The 15,849-nt window shown below is 41.9% G+C and overlaps 1 protein-coding gene across 2 annotated transcripts in view; it reads right to left on the bottom strand.

The window, feature by feature from the left end:
- LOC140495723 (adapter SH3BGRL-like) overlaps positions 1-15,129 on the bottom strand; it is a 76,971-nt gene extending 61,842 nt beyond the window's left edge. The window contains exon 1 of one of the 2 annotated variants that reach the window (XM_072594752.1): positions 14,951-15,129. In XM_072594752.1, coding sequence (XP_072450853.1) covers positions 14,951-14,995 — 45 coding nt within the window. In that variant the 5' untranslated portion in view covers positions 14,996-15,129. Of the gene's footprint in view, positions 1-14,230; positions 14,381-14,950 lie in introns of those variants that run through there. The other variant, XM_072594753.1, reaches the window with a different exon arrangement.
- Positions 15,130-15,849: the final 720 nt, after the last annotated feature.

Below are 15,849 nucleotides of genomic sequence, written 5' to 3'. Positions count from 1 at the left end.
TGATTGTTATCAGGATTTATATGGAAGCTGCCCCTATAATTGTAATTAATAGGTTGGGCAGGAGCAGAGATAAAGACAATGAGACCAACAATGGCACCTTCTGGACAGGGTTTGTGAAAAATGGTAAATGTATACTGAAGATTTATCCTGAACTACTGACAATCATTATAACTTACCTGGATGGGTGCAGCTCCAACAACACTCAAGAAGCTTGACACCATCCGGGACAAAGCAACCCACGTGAATGGCACCAAACGTTCAATCCCTCCACCCCCAGCGCTCAGTAACAGCAGTCTGTACTACTATCTACAAGATGCACTGCAGAAATTCATCAAAGATCCTTAGACAGCACCTTCCAAACCCATGACCACTTCTATCTAGAAGGACAAAGGCAGCAGATACTTGGGAACACCACAACCTGCAAGTTCCCCTCCAAACCATTCCCTATCCTGACTTGGAAATATACTGCCGTCCCTTCACAGTCGGTTGGGTCAAAGTCCTGAAATTCCCCTCCTTGGCATCGAGAGCCAACCCGCAGCAAGTGGACGGCAGCAGTTCAAGAAGGCAGCTCACTACCATCTTCTCAAGGGCAAGTAGGGATGGACAATCAATGCTGGCCCAGCCAGCGACGCCCACGTCCCACAAATGAATTAAAAAATCAACAGTATGAGCTCCTGAAGGTGTGGGAACACTTGAATGAATGTGTGAGGGCAAATCAAAGCTTCATTGTTTAATTTAGATTGTGTGATAAGCACAATTAATATTATTTCCCTTTTTGTTTGGAAAGAAACTTGCAGGAAAATTTGTGGGCTGTTTACAAGTCACAGCACTTAAACAGACATTGAACTCGCAAGCATATCCATATTATAAAGAAATTGTTGCAGTCAAAAGAAGGGTGAAAAGAAAGGGAAATCATTCCACACCTGACTATATAACCCCATTAGCCACTGACTGTACAATCAAACACATTCAAACTATGTTAATTTCCAAATAATAGCTCCTACACTATTCGTTGGAAAAATGCACCACAAATTAAAACAATCAGTGTGTAAATTAACTTTAAAAATGAATTCAATGCTATGCCTGACTTCCTAAAGTTCCTGTTGGTTAATGTTGGCAGGAGAAGCATAACATGAAACTATAGCCAGAAATAAAAAAGGTGCTCAAAGATCAGACCAAATGAAAACAAAAGTTTTGAAGTCCAATCTCAAACATGTTGTGGCTACGGCATTGTCAAAAATTGAGCATGTTATCCAGGAACTTTTCTGCAGAACGTGAGCGAGGAATAAAGGTCAGACTTGTTCACCATCTTTATCAGGTAACTTGCACAGCCTTGTGATGGAATTTGTAGACGTGGCTTTTATTTCATTGAGACAGATTCTAATTTTTTTTAAAAAAGGGAAACTGAAGGGAAATTGAGATAAGAAACTGACCCTCCCAGTTTCTGAGAGAACCGAGATTAGAACTAAAAAGGTGTCTGAATGAAATGACTCAGAAGGAGACAGAGACAACAGAGCTCAGCAGAGGTTGATGAGTTCAGTGGTATAGCAGGCTGAAGACAAAGGACTACATCCAGAAGCTGAAAGAAGCAAATGCACATTGTTGCAACTCTTTCTGTTAAAACTGAAGATAACATTGGGAGATCTACATCACCTAGACCTAGTTGGGGAACGTTCTAAAGACGTGTGCCATGGCACCGATCACAGCACTGGAAGCAACAACAGTAAACTCTACCCTGATGATCCAGCAAAGTCCTCCTTACTAATCTCTGTGGACCAGTGACAAAATTGAGTGAAGTCTACCACAGCCTAATCAAGCAATCACCTTGATAATAACAGAAGCAGTCTGCATGACATGGTTTCATGAGTATGACAATGGCCCAGACACCACCATCACCATCCCTGGGCAGTCTGGTCCTACTTGTAGAACAGGCCCAGCAGAGGTGGCAGCACAGTGATATACTTTCAGGAGGGAGTTGCTCTGGGAATCTTCAACATTGACTCTAGATCTCATTTAGTCTCATAGCAACAGATCAAACTTTGGCAAGGAAACCTCTTGCTGGCTACTACATACCACACCTCTTACAGCTGAAGACTCAGCACTCCATGTTGAGCAACACTTGGAGCAGACAAGATGGACGATCCATCTCGGCCTCCTCCAGTGGTCCCCAGCATTACAGATACCAGTCTTCAGGCAATTCGATTCACTCCACATGATATCAAGAAGCAGTTGGCAACACTGGATACTGAAAACGCTATGGGCCCTGACAACATTCCTGTAATAGTATTGAAGGCTTGTGTTCCAGAACTTGCCACTCCCCCAGTCAGATGGTTCCAGTACAGTTATAACACTGGCATCCAACCAACAATGTGGGAAAGTTGTCTAGGTATTTCCTATACATAAAAAGCAGACAAATCCAGCCCGCCCAATTACCATTCTATCATACTATTCCCGATCATCAGTAAAGTGATGGAAAGTGCCATCAGCAGTGGTATCAAGCAGCACCTGCTCAGCGACACCCAGTTTAGGTTCTGCCAGGGCCACTCACCTCCTGACTTCATCACAGCCTTGGTTCACACATTGATATAAGAACTGTATTCCAGCGTTGAGGTGAGAGTGACAGCCCTTAATGTCAAGTCCACGTTTTACTAAATGTGGCATTGAGGAGCCCTAGCAAACTGGAGATACTGGAAACCAAGAGGTAATCTCTCCAATGGTTGAAATCGTATCTGGCTAATGGGATGGATGGTTGTGGTTTTGGAGGGCAGTCTTCTCAACTCCAAAACATCTTTGCAGGAATGGTGGTTCCAACATGCTATCTCAGTGAATCATGAAAATAGTGTTCACTACAACTACATCCATTACACATACCCCCACTCTACAAACTCTCACTCCGCTTTGCTTACCTCTGTCCCTGTCCAGCACCTCACTCACCCTTTGCAGCTATTTGGTGTTACCTGTCTTGTCTCTTGCTGACTGCCGTCAACCACCTCATTATACCAATCACAGTCTTGGTCCTCTTCTGTGTTTGCTACTGATGGCCCCACTCTGAACCTATCAGCAGCAAATGTGGAAGACAGCCGTACCACGTTTGGAGCAGTAGCTCCTCACCATTTCCTCCAATGCTATTTACAATGGTGACTTTGCTCTGACTGGTTGCCCCCTGAAGTGAGTTTTTGTGGGCAATTTGGCAGTTTTAGGGTGAAATCTGCCTGTAGCCCAATATGTATTTTGAGTGCAGCTGGAGATGTTGGTTGAGGAATCACTACCGGCCAGATGCTTATCCTGGGGATTTTCATGAGCCATTATTGAAAAGAACCGCACTAACAAGTCTGACCTACATCTGTACTTTTCAAACGGGACCCACTGACTACTTTGGAAAGTCCTAACGTGAAATCAGAACTTTTTTGTCAGTGACCTCAATTAGCACAGAGCGAGGAATCTGCAGGAGTTGGGTCAAGTTCTGCCTGCCTGTAGGAAATGCTTGAAACGATTACTTTAGATGCTTAATTTTCAGTGATCAAAAAGATCTTGGATATTACAAGGCCAAAAGACAACAATCGCACAATACATTTAAACTGTTCAACCTATATCCCAGGTCCCCAGTTTTCCAGATTAAGGTTTTGTTAGCAGAAGCAATCTCGATTCATGTTAAGTTTTCTAACAAAGAGTAACAGCACAGATCAATTATAGTTGAAGGATCTAGTGTAGAACAAATCTTAATTATGGAGTGTAAGATATTATACAAAGCATGGCCACAGACTCTATTATTGAACTTAAGATTCATTAAGCCATATACAAAGCTTCATTAGAAATGAAACCATCCATACAGCAAAGTCTTGTAATGTAGATATAAAAGCTTCAGAAACACTTCCATCCATCTTTTCCTTTCAAAGCCTTTCCACATTGCCTCTTGGCTTTCAAACAAATGTAAACATAAAATGAGAACTGCTAAATGTCAGCTATTTTCCCAACTCAATAAGCTAGATGTATAAGTAAGCAACTTAACACTGTCCAAAAGTAATCAATTCTCCCATCAGCACTTCAGGTCTGAACATTGTGGAGCTACATGTTAATTACTGCTTTTCAGAAGTTTGGTTATTCGAACGACTCTAACTGGTAAACCTGGCAATAAATTAAATCACAAGAGACAAGTCCACCAATGAAGAGAGATTGTTTATAATCAAAAGCTACTCTTTCCCTCCTATTATCCCAGTTCTGTCAATATAAGCCTGCTGTTCCCACTTATCAGTGCAGTTAGAAAGCCAGTGCCTTTCCAAGCATGCTGCAGATTTCAAGCCAAATCCACTCATAGTTCAGTCACATAAGATCCATTGGAATGTGTGTGTGTGTGTCTTTATGATCGTCCTTCTCTCGCTGCAAGAACCCACCACTCTCACCATTAATTATCCAAAGGGGTGCGATTGGTAAGAGTAGGCCAGACAGCCATTCCAGAGTGGTTCTGGTGCTTTGGTTCAGCTCACTCCAGCAGTGACCACTTCATGATCTGTCTCATGACAGTGCAGCGTGGAACATGAATGTTGATGTGAAAAACCTGTTTATAAAGAAAAAGACTGACTCCCCTGCAGTCTACCAAATGTTATGGATTTGCACTTTGGAATACTTCCAACTTCTTAAAAGCCACAATTCTGTGTTAACTTTAACTCTTTGATATCAGATCAGTCACATTTTTAACAGCCTGAATTAATCCAGTGGCTTTCGTTCCTGAGTAAACAACTCACTGGAAACGCTGGAATTTCAGTGCAGTATTGGAAGGATGCTGTAGTGTTGATGGTGCTGTCTTTTGAATGCGCTATTAATCTGACGTCTCATCTATAATCTGCAGTGGATGTAAAAGATCCCATAGCACTCAAAAAGAAAAGCAGACTACCTGGTTATTATTGCATTGCTGCTTTTGGAAGGGTGCTGTAGACACACTGACTATTGTTTAGTATGGCACAACTATGTCCACACTGCAAACACTTCTGTGACTGTGAGAGGCTTTAGGCACATCCTGAGGTTGTAAAAGATGCTCAATAAATGAAGGTCTCTCTTTCGTTTCCACGGTGGCACAGTGGTTAGCACTGCTGCCTTACAGCACCAGAGACCTGGGTTCAATTCCCGCCTCAGGTGACTGACTGTGTGGAGTTTGCACATTCTCCCCGTGTCTGCGTGGGTTTCCTCCGGGTGCTCCGGTTTCCTCCCACAGTCCAAAAATGTGCAGGTCAGGTGAATTGGCCATGCTAAATTGCCCATAGTGTTAGGTAAGGGGTAAATGTAGGGGTATGGGTGGGTTGCACTTCGGCGGGTCGGTGTGGACTTGTTGGGCCGAAGGGCCTGTTTCCACACTGTAAGTAATCTAAAATCTAAAAATGTCCATTCGAATTTCTGAAAAAATATGCTAGTGGGTATTGAATTCAATATGAAAACCAACTTCTAACTTCCAGGGCTTACTGGGGTCACCAGATCCGAAACGTTAATTCTGATTTCTCTTCACAGATGCTGTCAGACCTGCTGAGTTGTTCTAGCAACTGCTGTTTTTATTTCTGTTTAAAACCCTGAGGGGGAGGGGGTCATGTTAATTGCCTGCTGCATTACTAGAGTCAGACATTGTCTGTGATGGCATCTTGCCACGCCCAAAACAGCAGGAGGTGGCCTTAAACCATCCTGATGACCAACCCTCATTAATAAGTGGCCAACACATTATAATAGTTGAAGAGGCCAGCTCACTAACCAGATAGGACAAGAAATTATCTGTCCCTTGCATTGGGCTGGCCAATAACATAGGTCTGGAGTGCTGTGGAATGAAGTAGGACTGAAAGGAAGGATGGACAGAAAAGAAAGGATAGAAAAAGGAAGAAAGGATGGGTGGAAACATGTAGAAACACTTTTTCCTCCTCTTGTTGGATATACTTTTGAGCTGAGCTTATTGTCACTGCACCCATCAATTCTACACTACAAAACATGTGGATCTGGAGCTATTCAATTCTAGCGATTGGTATTAAAAGCAACACATCTAACTGCACTTTTTTTACAAAAATAAAGACCGGTAACAAAAAAAAATTCAGTTCAACGAGCTTGATGTCAAAGTAGGGAGCATTACAGCTACCCTGCGGAATGATGGCTGTCACAACCATTTCATTGGTGGCTGTGGATAGCACATTCTCATGAATGGGTCTGAGGTAGTCACTTTCAGGCCTGAAGAGAGAGCCCAAGGTATCTCAAAAACTGAGCACCAGGTGAACTTAGCTGCTTCATGCCACGAGTGTACAGCAGCAACAGAACTAGTTTTCGCAATGAACAGGATGCTATCAAGCTGCAAAGACATTCTACCACCACAAGTTGTGTCCATGAATTTCAGTGCTGTTACACAGGCTGCATTTCCCAATGACTGATGGATCCAATCAACAGCAATCCCTTTGACTGCCTTGAATAGGCAAATAGTGATCATACTAAACTAGGCCATACTTTCAAAACTCAGAGCCTAACATCGAACGTTAAATATGGCTCTGTCGATAGACAGTGCCTGCAAACAATCCTGAGTATGCTCACAATTATATTAACAACCAGTCACCAGTTAGATTCATAATATGGTTCATTTTCCCATGCTATCAAAAGGTTTTACATAACATCCCAGAAATAACTGGAAGTGGGAAGGAGGAACTCAAGAAAACGAGAATCACCACTGAACTGATGCTTGGTGAACTGTCAGAGCTGTGTTCATCCCAGCATCTTCAACCAAAAAAAAGGGCGCGTGCAATAGCTGATTCATTGCATTTAGATTAGATTAGATTACTTATAGTGTGGAAACAGGCCCTTCAGCCCAACAAGTCCACACCGCCCCGCCAAAGCGTAACCCACCCATACCCCTACATCTACATCTACCCCTTACCTAACACTACGGGCAACTTAGCATGGCCAATTCACCTGGCCTGCACATCTTTGTGACTGTGGGAGGAAACCGGAGCACCCGGAGGAAACCCACGCAGACACGGGGAGAACGTGCAAACTCCACACAGTCAGTCGCCTGAGGCGGGAATTGAACCCGGGTCTATGGCGCTGTGAGGCAGCAGTGCTAACCACTGTGCCACCGTGCCACCCACAAATTTAATTTTCCAACATTTCCTCGATTTGATTGCATTAGACTGAAAATTAGCAAATGTAACTCCTTTATTTCAAACAGTGGAGCGAGACAAAAAGCATAAAGCTACAAGCCAGTTAATATTTATCGTAGGGAAGATGTGGGAAACTATTATAAAAAACATCAAAGCAGGTCATTTAGATAAATCCTGACAATGATAGGTCATGGTGTAGGATACATACAACATCTGAATTGAGATGGATGGAAAATTGAGGTAACGTGAAGCAAAGTGCAGGGATTAATGAGGCATTTTCTGGTTGGCAAGTTACAAAAAGTGTTTGGGATCAGCTTTGGGGCTCAGTTTATATCAAGTTATGTAAATAATTTGGATGATGGGAACAAAGGTATGGCTGTCAAAATAGGTGGGAAAGTAAGTTACGAAGAAAATAAAGAGAGGTATAATGGCATATAAATAGGATAAGTAAGTGGAAAGAAAAATCTGGCAAATGGATTTTAACATGGGAAAATGTGAAATTTCTTACTTTGACAGGAAGAATAAAAAGACATATTATCTAAATGGTGAAAGAATGCAGAGCTCTGAGATTAAGAGGAATGTGTGTGTGGTCATGCATGAATCACAAAAGGTTAAGATACAGATACAGCAAGCAATTAAAAAAGCTCATATAATATTATTGTTTATTGCAAGGGGAATTGAACACAAAAGTCGTAAGGTCATGCTTCAGTTATACAAGACACTGGTGAGACCGCATTTGCTACGCTGTGTACAGGATTCATCTCTTTATTTCAGGAAGGGTGTATATATATTCAAAACAGTTCACAAAAGGTTGCCTAGACTATTTCTTGGAGTGAACCATTTTTCTTATGAAGAAGGCTCTTCGATGTCCACATCCAGTGCACTTCAAAACAGCAACATGTTGAATTGAAGTAGCTTTATTGTCACTTGATTGAAACATGCAAGATCCTGAGGGATCTTGACAGAGTAGATATGGAAAGTATGTTTCCATTGATGGAGAATTTAAAATTGAATGCCACAGTTTAAAAATCAGAGGTCACCCACTCAGGATAGAGATGAGGAGAAACAGTTTCTCAGGAAAGGCCGAGGGGTTTTGGAACTCTTTTCCTTGAAAGGCAATGGAAACAGAATCTTTAAAATATTTAAGGCAGAGGTGAATAAGTTATTGATAAGAAAGGGGGTGAAAGATTATCAGGAGTCAGTAAGAATATGATGTAATCAGGCCAGTCATAATCTTAACGAATGATGGAGCCAAATGGTCTACTTCAGCCACTGATTGTCTTGTTCATAAGTAAGCTTCATGTCCAGATTCCGGCCCTCTGCAAGTAAAAGAAACATGTCTGGGCATTGCACCTTTTCTTAATTAGACAAAACCCTGGTGCGGAGGAATCTATAACTTCTTGTTGCATTGTCCATTGCAGTGCCTCAACTGATCAGCACATTTTCTTGTGCATTATAAGTTGCTGTGACCATTTGAAATTTGGCATTTGTGTGGCTGTGATGAGGAGTTCAAGGTGAAAAGCTTTAACATCGTGTCTCATTTCTCATCAACATCAACCAGCATACTTCAATCCTTAATTTTTTATTTCAGGATCTACAAGAATCTTTGCTTCTCTTCTATTTTCGTGTCAAGATCATATTCCAACATTGCTATTTGTCTGTTATGTTCATCCTTTCTCCTTTTTCCACATTATGGCACAAAAACTAGTGAGTCATTGTTATCTTCTGCCACTTGGTTTAATGCATTACAAGGGGTTAGAGATGAACTTCCCAAATCCTAATGTAAGCATTTGTTTGCCTTTTCCAGGCTATTTCAAGGTAGCTAAAGGGTGGAGGTTTTGGGGTTTGGGGTACAGAATTGCAACAGTATAGGACTGTCTCAATATGGCTAATCCTTTCCTGTTTGTCATTTTTACGTAATTTTATATTCCTAGTTACCTTGCCCCTGACTCTGGAACTCTTATCCTAAACCTTTTACACTTGCTTCCTAATTTTTAATTCTTCTCTCTTGCTTTAATTTGGCTCCTCTCTGTAAAGTTCCTTTCTAATAATCACCAAACCCAATGACAGTTTGTTCCATACTTTAGACATGAAGAAATTGCTTAAATGACAGTTAATTCATTGTTCATTTAGCTTAGCATTATACTCCATTGTGTTTTAATCCTCATGGTCTGAAAACACCAGAATCTTTCAACTGCATTCATCCTTGGAAAGTTCCATGTCATTTGGGTGAATAAGTGGCCCATGAGTGATTCATGTTTGGAAACAACTGACACGTAACGTGCAATTATATCAGCACATTAACCATCCTGTTTGCACAGAAGAAATTTGCATTAGTTAACAGCACCACAATCTGCTACTTCATCCCAAACTAAGTGATTTCATTTGTTGAGAATGTATTTTGAAACAAATTGTGAGAAAGCTCATACTCATAACACACCATGATCATCTCCTATTCCTCTAAGTTCCTCCAATGGGAGGCACATTGAAATATTTTCTTCACAAGAACATAAGAACAAAAGAAATAGAAGCAAGAGAATGGGCCATGCAGCCCATCAAACCTGCTCTGCCTTTCAATATGATCGTGATTTCAATTTTAACAAAAACCTGCTGAAAATCACAATGGATCAGGCAGCATCTGTCGAGAGAGAACAAGCTAATGTTTCAAGTCTAGTTGACACTTCACCAGAGCTGGTTTCAATTCTATATGCCTGTTTGCTCCCTATAATCCTGGACTCCCCTCAGGAATCTCTCCCTCTCTCTCTGTGTCTCCCTCTCACTCTATCCTAAGTGTGAACATACTAAGCTTCCCAGCCTCCACCTAACTCTCTGGGATAGAGTACACCAAAGATTCATAACATTGGCAAAAACAAAGTTTGTCCTCATCTCTATCATGTGAGCGACCCCTTATCCTGACCCTCTGCCTCCGAGTTCTAGATTCCCCCTTGAGGGAAAACAATCCTCTCAACATCTACCTTGTCAAGTCCACCTGGAAACATATGATCACCTCTCATTTTTGTTCAACCTTCCTTCAGAAGATAATCCCTTTGCTGTAGGAATCAACCCAGTGAACCTTCTCTGAACTGCTTCCAATGCAGTTGAATCCTGCCTTCAGTAAGGAGACCACAGCTGCACACAGTGCTGTAGATGTAGTCTCACCAGTGCCCTATATAATTACAAGACATTGGTACGTTTACATTCCATTCCATTTGCAATAAAAGGCAACATCCTATTTTCCTTCCTAGTTACTTGCTGTACTTGTAAGCTGACATTTTGTGATTCATGTACAAGGACACTTGTATCCTTCTGTATTACAGCATTTTGGCATCTCTCACCGTTTAAATAATATTGTGTTTTTCTGTCCTTATTACAAACTGGACAACCTCTCAGCGACATATATTGTAGTCTATCAGGCAGGTTTTCCCCATTTACTTGGCTATGTCCCTCTGCAGACTGGATTTTCATTTTTTTTTAAACTAACCCGTTCACAGATGTTATTACACACCCCCGGTGTGTGTGGAACTTGAACCCAAGTCTCATGGTCCAAAAATACAGACACTACCACTGCTTCACAGGCTGTATTTTCACCCGGAGAATGGGAAACAGAATCATCTGGTGTGCCCAATCTCAAACCCATGCCCAGGAAGAAACAATCATTTGCGTAATTGATTTTGGCTGGGAGTGGCCCTTAGTTGGCATGGTAACAGGTTCCTGTTCAATTAAGGATGATGGGAAGACTCTCAAAAGCTGGAGGGCCAAACAGAGGCCTACCAGCTGGGAACAGCAGCAGTCTTTGAAGCAAGTTAAAAAACAGAGAGGGTACCTCGACATGAATGGACCCTCTCTAACTTACTTCGATCTTTAAGTAAAATAATACAATAGAACACCAGGCCACAGTTGGGGGTGGTATCAAAGTGATAGGGGTGAAAGAGGAATTATACAGCGATTGGTACTTTTCATGTATGGTCACCATTGTAGAGCATGGAAACAACTTAAACACAGTTAGGTTTTACAAATAACATTGAACTGAATAACCAGATACTCTTGAATAACATCACTGTAACAGAATAACTATTGGTCAGGATGTCAAAAGTATTGATCCTGTCCTTCTTTGGATGGTGCTGTGGCATCTTTTAAAATGGATCGGAAATTGCAGGGATTACTAATATTTACCAGTATTAGTTGTTGTTATTTTTGACAGTCAAAAATGACAGGTAGAAGCCCCAATCCAAAAAACCTGAGCACATAATTAAATGCTGACACCCTCAAGCAGGACGAAGCAGCGCTATATTGTTAGGAAATATTAATGTTCTGATGAGATCTTCAGCCAAAGTGCTGTCAGACCTTTCAGTCGATTGATGAAAGATTCTATAGATTCAAAGAAGAGCAGGGAAGATCTGACCAATAGCCATCCTTAAACTAACATCATTAAAACAGATTAACTAGTTATTCACCATCATAAAAAAACAGAAGAACTGCACATGCTGGAAATCAGAAACAAAAATAGAAATTGCTGGAAAAGCTCAACAGGTCTGGCAGCATAGACTCAGAGAGATGTACAGCATGGAAAAAGACCCTTTGGTCCAACTCATCCATGCTGACCAGATATCCTAAACTAATCTAGTCCCATTTGCCAGCGCTTGGCCCATATCGCTCTATGCCCTTCCAATTCATATACCCATCCAGATGCCTTTTAAACGCTGTAACTGTACCAGCCTCCACCACTTCCTCTAGAACCTCATTCTATACACGTACCACTCTCTGTGTGAAGAGGTTGCCCGTTAGGTCCCTTTTAAATCTTTCCCCTCTCACCCTAAACCTATGCCTTCTAGTACTGGACTTTCCCACCCCAGGGAAAAGACTTTGTCTATTTATTCTATCCATGCCCCTCATGATTTCATAAACATCTATAAGGTCACCCCTCAGCCTCTGATGCTTCAGGGAAAACAGCCCCAGTCTATTCAGCCTCTGCCCGTAGCTCAAACCTTGCAAACCTGGCAACAACCTTGTAAATCTTTTCTGAATCCTTTCAAGTTTCACAACATCCTTCCAAGAGCAGGAGACCAGAACTGCACAAGTATTCCAAAAGCGGCCTAACCAATGTCCTGTACAGCCACAACATGACCTCCCAACTCCTATACTCAATGCTCTGACAATAAAGGAAAGCCTGCCAAATGCCTTCCTGACTATCCCATCTACCTGTGACTCCACTTTCTTGGAATTATGAACCTGTGGAGAGAAATCAGAGTTAACTGAACCGGAAACGTTAACTCTGATTTCACTCCACAAATGTTGCCAGACCTGCTGAGCTTTTCCAGCAATTTCTGGTTTCACTTATTCACCTTAACGTTGTGTATGGTTGAAGACCACCTGCAAATTGATGTTTCCCTGCATTGCAATAACGACTACCCTTCAAAAGTGCTTCAGTGGCTGCAATACATTTTTATGAGGTTGTGAGAGATGCTATATAAATGCAGGTTGTTTTCTTTTCCATTGTGACAAAACTAAAATGCTGCTTTAAAATTCAACAGGGAAGTTTAAATCAGGATAACATGAAATGAACAGGTTACCTGTAAGCCAGCCACAGAATGCTTGATGGTTAAATCACGGGGGCGAAGAATTACACATAAGGATGAATAGATGCAGATTTCTTAACCTCCATAAATGGACAATCACTTAATTGCAAAATCCCAATGAGCAAAAGCCTCCTATGTGGACTGTTAAACTACCTGCAACTTGTACAGGTGAATAGCACGCAAACCCTGCAATCTCAGAGAGATGTTAAAAGGTGCTACAGTACTATCCATAGAAGTGTCTGAGCTGTGACCGGTGAAAGACTGAAACCGAGAGACCTGCAAAAGTACAAGAGGAAGGGAGTGTACCTTTATTGCAGCTCACATCCTGGTTATGCAAGGGGTTTGGAAAACTCAGTCTGTTGACCCAAGAGAGTGAGTTCTATTGCCAAACCAGTTGAGGTTACCATGAAGGATTCTCGTGCTCAGCTTCTTCCCTCGCCTGAGGTGTGGTAACCATTACCAATCATCTCTCTCGAATGACAGGGCTGCCCTATGGTGAACTAGACTGAAGTGGGTACTGCAGATGCTGGAAATCAGCATCAGCTCCCCCTCCCACTCTGCCGAGGATATTCAGGTCCTGGGCCTCCTCCACCGCCACTCCCACACTGCCGGACGCCTGGAGGAAGAACGCCTCATCTTCCACCTCGGAACACTTCAACCCCAGGGGCATCAATGTGGATTTCACCAGTTTCCTCATTTCCCCTGCCCCACCTTACCCCAGTTCCAACCTGCCAGCTCAGCACTGTCCTCATGACCTGTCCTACCTGCCAATTTTCCTTCCCACCTATTCACTCCACGCTCCTCTTTGACCTATCATCCCCACCACCATCCACCTATTGTACTCTTGGTTGCCTTCTCCCCACCCTCCCCCCCCCCCCCCCCCCATTTATCTCTCCACACCGGTGGCTCCCTGCCTTAATTCCTGATGAAGGGCTTTTGCCTGAAACGTCAATTTTCCTGCTCCTCGGATGCTGCCTGACCTGCTGTGCTTTTCTAGCATCACTCTAATCTAGACTCTGCCCTATGTGAAGACTAGGTGACATTACCTTTACCCCTTACCGGCTATATATCTATCTATCTGATCTGAAGGTAAGGCTTTGTTAACTGGCTGTTCCATGTTTTTTGTAGAACACTCAATTGATTAATTCATCAAAGTTATGCTTTCGCAGACCGTGAGAAGTTAGATGTTTTCCTTCAACCAGAGATTAGGTCTTTTTTAAAATCATTGCTGGTGCTTTACATCAACTTTATTGAAAATCAAGCTGACAGCTCAAAACAATGGAAGCAAGACAGGAGCTCCAAACAGGCATATCAGAAAACTCGGGCAACAAAGCCATTTGAACTGCTCAGGGCACGGACTCCACTGCCTGACTAAACGAACCTGCATTAAAAAAAACTCATGACTCCCCACTAAACTGCTCAAGTCTGCAAAACCTTAGAACTTCTCATGTGTTCAACTCCTCAATGGACATTCCAAATCAGGCAATGACTGGATACATCAAGAAAAACAAAATGTCTAAACAAAGACTTAATTCAGACCATTTTCTCCAGAGGATTGATGGTTCGGAGTCAGTTTCTGTCTTGTCTTAAGGCTCCTGTTGCATTTTGCGAAGTCCATTTCCACCTGGTTGCTTAAACACTGGATTTTTGGGAGATCTTCCACGACCCGCTGCATTCTGTTCAACCCGTTTTGAAATAACAGCAGAGCAAACCACCATCAGGCTCATTGAAATTCCCCATTCCTCCGGCCAGCTGATGTAACCTTCAGACTGGCCGATCAGACCAGACGCTGCAATGAACTCTCTCTCTCTCTCTACATACTGTACCTGTATACAGATTTAAATTCCTGAAGAAGGGCTCATGCCCGAAACGTCGATTCTCCTGCTCCTTGGATGCTGCCTGACCTGCTGCGCTTTTCCAGCAACACACTTTCAGCTACAGAGTTAAATTCCATGACTTGCAAATTGTAATGTCGCTTTTGCGAAAAATCGAAGCCATTCAGGGAAATTAAAGCGTGTTCAAGAAACTGCCATCTTAAAAGGAAATGTTTTAACAGAGAAGTAGTCACAACAATCTCAAATCCCGAAATATTTAACAATGCCCCAATGCTTTAACAATCACTAAATAAATCACTTGCAAATGTTTAACTCAACTTCTTGGGGAAAACAATTTCTTTTAACTCTTACACGTTTCTGTTTTCGTCTCCCTGCACCGTATAAAGAGTATTCTGTAAATTCTGACTCAGGAGTATATTCTTACCACTTTGGAACCGGAGGAGGATGCGATGAACACTTTAATCACCATGCTGTAAGCTGTAAGTGTGACGGTGGAATGCCAGGTATGCAGCAGCTGCTAGGGAGAGAGCACACAGTCTGAACACGGCTGCTCAGTGTGCAGAAAAGCGAACGTTCAAGCAATATTTCCCCAGCATTAAATACTCAAATCCCGGGTAACCACGCGAGATCAGAGGGGGAAAAAAAGAGCGCCGACAATCTTAGAAGTATTCCTCCAGAATTTTGGATTGTAGAGTTTTAGAATTACGCTTTGTGGAAAATGATAGAATAGAATTAGAATCATTATCTTCAAATATAGGTGTTTTCTAATCAACTTGTTGGGCGTTGTTATTTTTTAACTTTTTATTCTTGTTTTCCAAGTTTAAATTATGACTTTAGTATAAAGTATTACCTATTTCTTCATTTTTCTAATGTCTATGAAGTAATGCTTAACTTTTAAACTCTTATTTCTGTTACTACGTTGTACCTAAACTTTTTTTGAACCTAGGTCCTTTATCTAAAATGGCACCAAGTGTGATGACATTGTACACTTTTCATTGTACTTCTGCACTTGAGGACACGTGACAGTAAAATCTTAAACACTCTGGAGTAGATGGGACTTGAACCTATGTCTGCTAGCACTTCATAATCACATACTTTTAGCTTTGGGGAATGATACAATCATAGAGGTTCAGATTTAAGGACATGTAGAAGCTTAGAATCATAGCTCTGACATTATGGAATCTGAGAGTCAGCTTGTTTCATAATTCTAAAAATCTTAAAATTATAGTACTTAGAATTAAACAATCGCAGAATCTCTACAGTGTTGGAGCAGGACATTCGACCCATTGAGTTCACACCGACTCTCAGACCATCTCACACAGA

The sequence above is a fragment of the Chiloscyllium punctatum genome, chromosome 25 (assembly GCF_047496795.1).
Source record: "Chiloscyllium punctatum isolate Juve2018m chromosome 25, sChiPun1.3, whole genome shotgun sequence".
Classification (NCBI taxonomy): domain Eukaryota; kingdom Metazoa; phylum Chordata; class Chondrichthyes; order Orectolobiformes; family Hemiscylliidae; genus Chiloscyllium; species Chiloscyllium punctatum.
The sequence above is the reverse complement of the archived record's forward strand: the minus strand, read 5'-3'. Positions and strand labels throughout refer to the sequence as shown.